General features: G+C 18.9%; 3 protein-coding genes across 3 annotated transcripts in view; 1 reads left to right on the top strand and 2 right to left on the bottom strand.

Annotated features, from left to right (window-relative positions):
* The window catches only part of DDB_G0278059 (hypothetical protein), a gene marked incomplete at both ends in the record, with an annotated part of 2148 nt that extends 1954 nt beyond the window's left edge, over window positions 1-194 (top strand). The window contains one exon of the mRNA XM_001134577.1: window positions 1-194. This exon is cut by the window's left edge and continues 403 nt beyond it. Coding sequence (XP_001134577.1) covers window positions 1-194 — 194 coding nt within the window.
* Window positions 195-514: 320 nt separating this feature from the next.
* arrL (ADP-ribosylation factor-related) lies at window positions 515-1358 on the bottom strand (the record flags this gene model as incomplete). The annotated part of the gene is made up of 2 exons (XM_637003.1): window positions 515-1009; window positions 1266-1358. 2 exons carry the CDS (start codon window positions 1356-1358, stop codon window positions 515-517), a joined length of 588 nt encoding a protein of 195 aa, XP_642095.1.
* Window positions 1359-1956: 598 nt separating this feature from the next.
* gefJ (Ras guanine nucleotide exchange factor) overlaps window positions 1957-2500 on the bottom strand; it is a gene marked incomplete at both ends in the record, with an annotated part of 2681 nt that continues 2137 nt past the window's right edge. The window contains one exon of the mRNA XM_637002.1: window positions 1957-2500. This exon is cut by the window's right edge and continues 1786 nt beyond it. Coding sequence (XP_642094.1) covers window positions 1957-2500 — 544 coding nt within the window.

Here is a 2500-nt window from a genome sequence, read left to right as displayed (position 1 = left end):
TAATACAAGAACAACAACAACAAGTAATAATACATGATAATATATCAAAAGAACTTTGTGCCGAACAAAATGGAAAATATAGAATTGAAAGAGATGGTTATTATCTCGTTGCAACTGGTGCAATAATTTATGGTGTTTTTATTTATTTTGTTTTAAAGAGATATTTAACCCCAATTGAAAAATTAAAACTTTAATATAAAATTAAATAAATAAAATAAAACAAAATAAAATAAAATAAAAACAATACACTTTTTTTTTTTTTTTTTTTTTTTTCAAAATTATCATTAAAACTTTATTATTATTATTATTTTAAAATAATAAAAGAGAGAGTGAGAGAGAGGAGGGAGGATATGATGAATTATTATAATTATTATAATTATTATTATTAATGATTATGATGATAATTGATTAAATTTAAATTATTGTTTATTGTTTATTTTTTTTTATTTTTTTTATTTTTTTATATTTTATTCATTATTTATTATTTATTATTATTTATTATTTATTATTATTACTATTGTAAAGTTTGTAATTGATTATTATAAGTTTTTCTTACTACAGTATTTTCTAAAATCCATTTTATTAAATCTTCAATACCTTTTTCTTGAATTAAGGATAATGGTAAACATTTCCAAGGGTTTGTTAATCTGTACAGTTCTAAATACTGCTCCAATTGATGGATTGAAACACACCGTTTTTGGTCTTGTTTATTTGCCATTACTAAAAATACACTACTATTAATACATTGTTCTTGGATCAATAGATCAATCTGATTCTTTGCCTCGGTCATTTGATGAATATCTGATGAATCAATCATAAATATAATTACATCTGATCCTAATAAATATGGTTTATAAATTTTACTTATATAATTTGGATATAATAAATCACCTGCAAATATTTCCCATCCTTTAAATATTATAGATTCTATATAAACTCCTGTTGATATTAATACTGATGCTATAGATTTTTTTGATGATGCATCTATAAATTTATTTAATAATGTTGTCTTTAATAAAATAAAATAAATAAAAAAAATAAAATAAAATAGTAAAAATAATAAAATAAAATAATAATAATAATAATAATAATTTATTATTATTGTTTTTTTTATTTTTTATATAATAATTAAAACATGATTTTGAAAAAAAAAAAAAATAAAATAAAAAAAAAAAAAAAAAAAAATTTACATAATTAGTATTTTTTTTTTTTTTATTATTATTACTGTTATTATTATTATTAATATTATAATAATTAAAATTTACCTTCCCAGAATTCTCTAAACCAATAATCCCTAATTTGATAAGAGAACCATTTGGTAATTCAGGTAGGTAACCTTTAGAGAATATTCCTCCCATTTCAGGTGAAATTCCATTAATTAAATAAAGATATATAGGTGCGTATTAAAATATAAATCTTGAATTCCTTTTTGGTTTTTATATTCTACTGTTGTAATAATTTTAAAAATAAATAAAAAAATTTGCTTCACAACAGCAAAGTTTTTTAATTTAAAAAAAAAAAAAAAAAAAATTAAAAAATTATAATAAAAAAAAAAAAAACAAAAAAAAAAAAAAATTGAAATGAAAAACATAAAAAATCGATTAAGTCAGCAATTGCTCTCAAAAAAATAAAAAATAAAAAAAAAACAAAAAAAAAAAAAATAAAAAATAAAAAAAAATAAAAATTTGATTTGTGAACCAATAAATAAAAAATAAAATAAAAAAAATGAAATAAAATCTTTGATTTGTTTTTAAAAAATCGCTTATTTATTATATATTAAATTAATTATATAAATTTTTTTTTTTTTTTTTTTTTTTTTTTATAATTTTTTTTTTTGTTTTTTTTTTTCTTTAGTTTGTGGATTAAAAAAAATAAAAAAAATAATAAATAAAAATCTTTTAAAGGATTTGTATTATCACTTTTTTTTTTTTTTTTTTTTTTTTGATTTTTGTTTTTTTATAAAATTTCACTTCTTTCTTTATTTCTTGGTTCAAATGACATTGATCTTGAATATAAATCATTTTCTTCTAAAAGTTTAAAACCTTTTAATAATTTTGTAATTTGATAAACTGGTTGTAAATTATATTTTGCATTTTGAAAACTTTGAACATTTGAAATTGAACCATAGATTAACTTTCTTTTACCAAAATTGATGAAACCTTGAATGAAATCAGGATTACCTTCTTCAAAGAAAGTTAAATCTGTTAAATAAACACCAAGATAAGGTAAACAAGGTGGATTTGCTTTTGCCAAAAGAGCACGATACTCTTTGTAAGCTTGAGCTGAACTTAGATGAAATTGTAACTCTGTGTAAACTTGTTGAGTATGTTTTGGTAACTCTTCTTTGGTGAATTTTAATCTATGAACAGAGGAAGCGTTTAAACCTGAAAGAATTGCCATTGAAGTATTGAAATTATTTAAATGTCTCATACAATATTCAGCGATCTTTATGAACTTAGCCATGATTCTAGCTCTATCCTTAACCTTTGGATAAGAGAGA

This window comes from Dictyostelium discoideum (assembly GCF_000004695.1).
Source record: "Dictyostelium discoideum AX4 chromosome 3 chromosome, whole genome shotgun sequence".
NCBI classification, from domain to species: Eukaryota; Evosea; class Eumycetozoa; order Dictyosteliales; family Dictyosteliaceae; genus Dictyostelium; species Dictyostelium discoideum.
The sequence above is the reverse complement of the archived record's forward strand: the minus strand, read 5'-3'. Positions and strand labels throughout refer to the sequence as shown.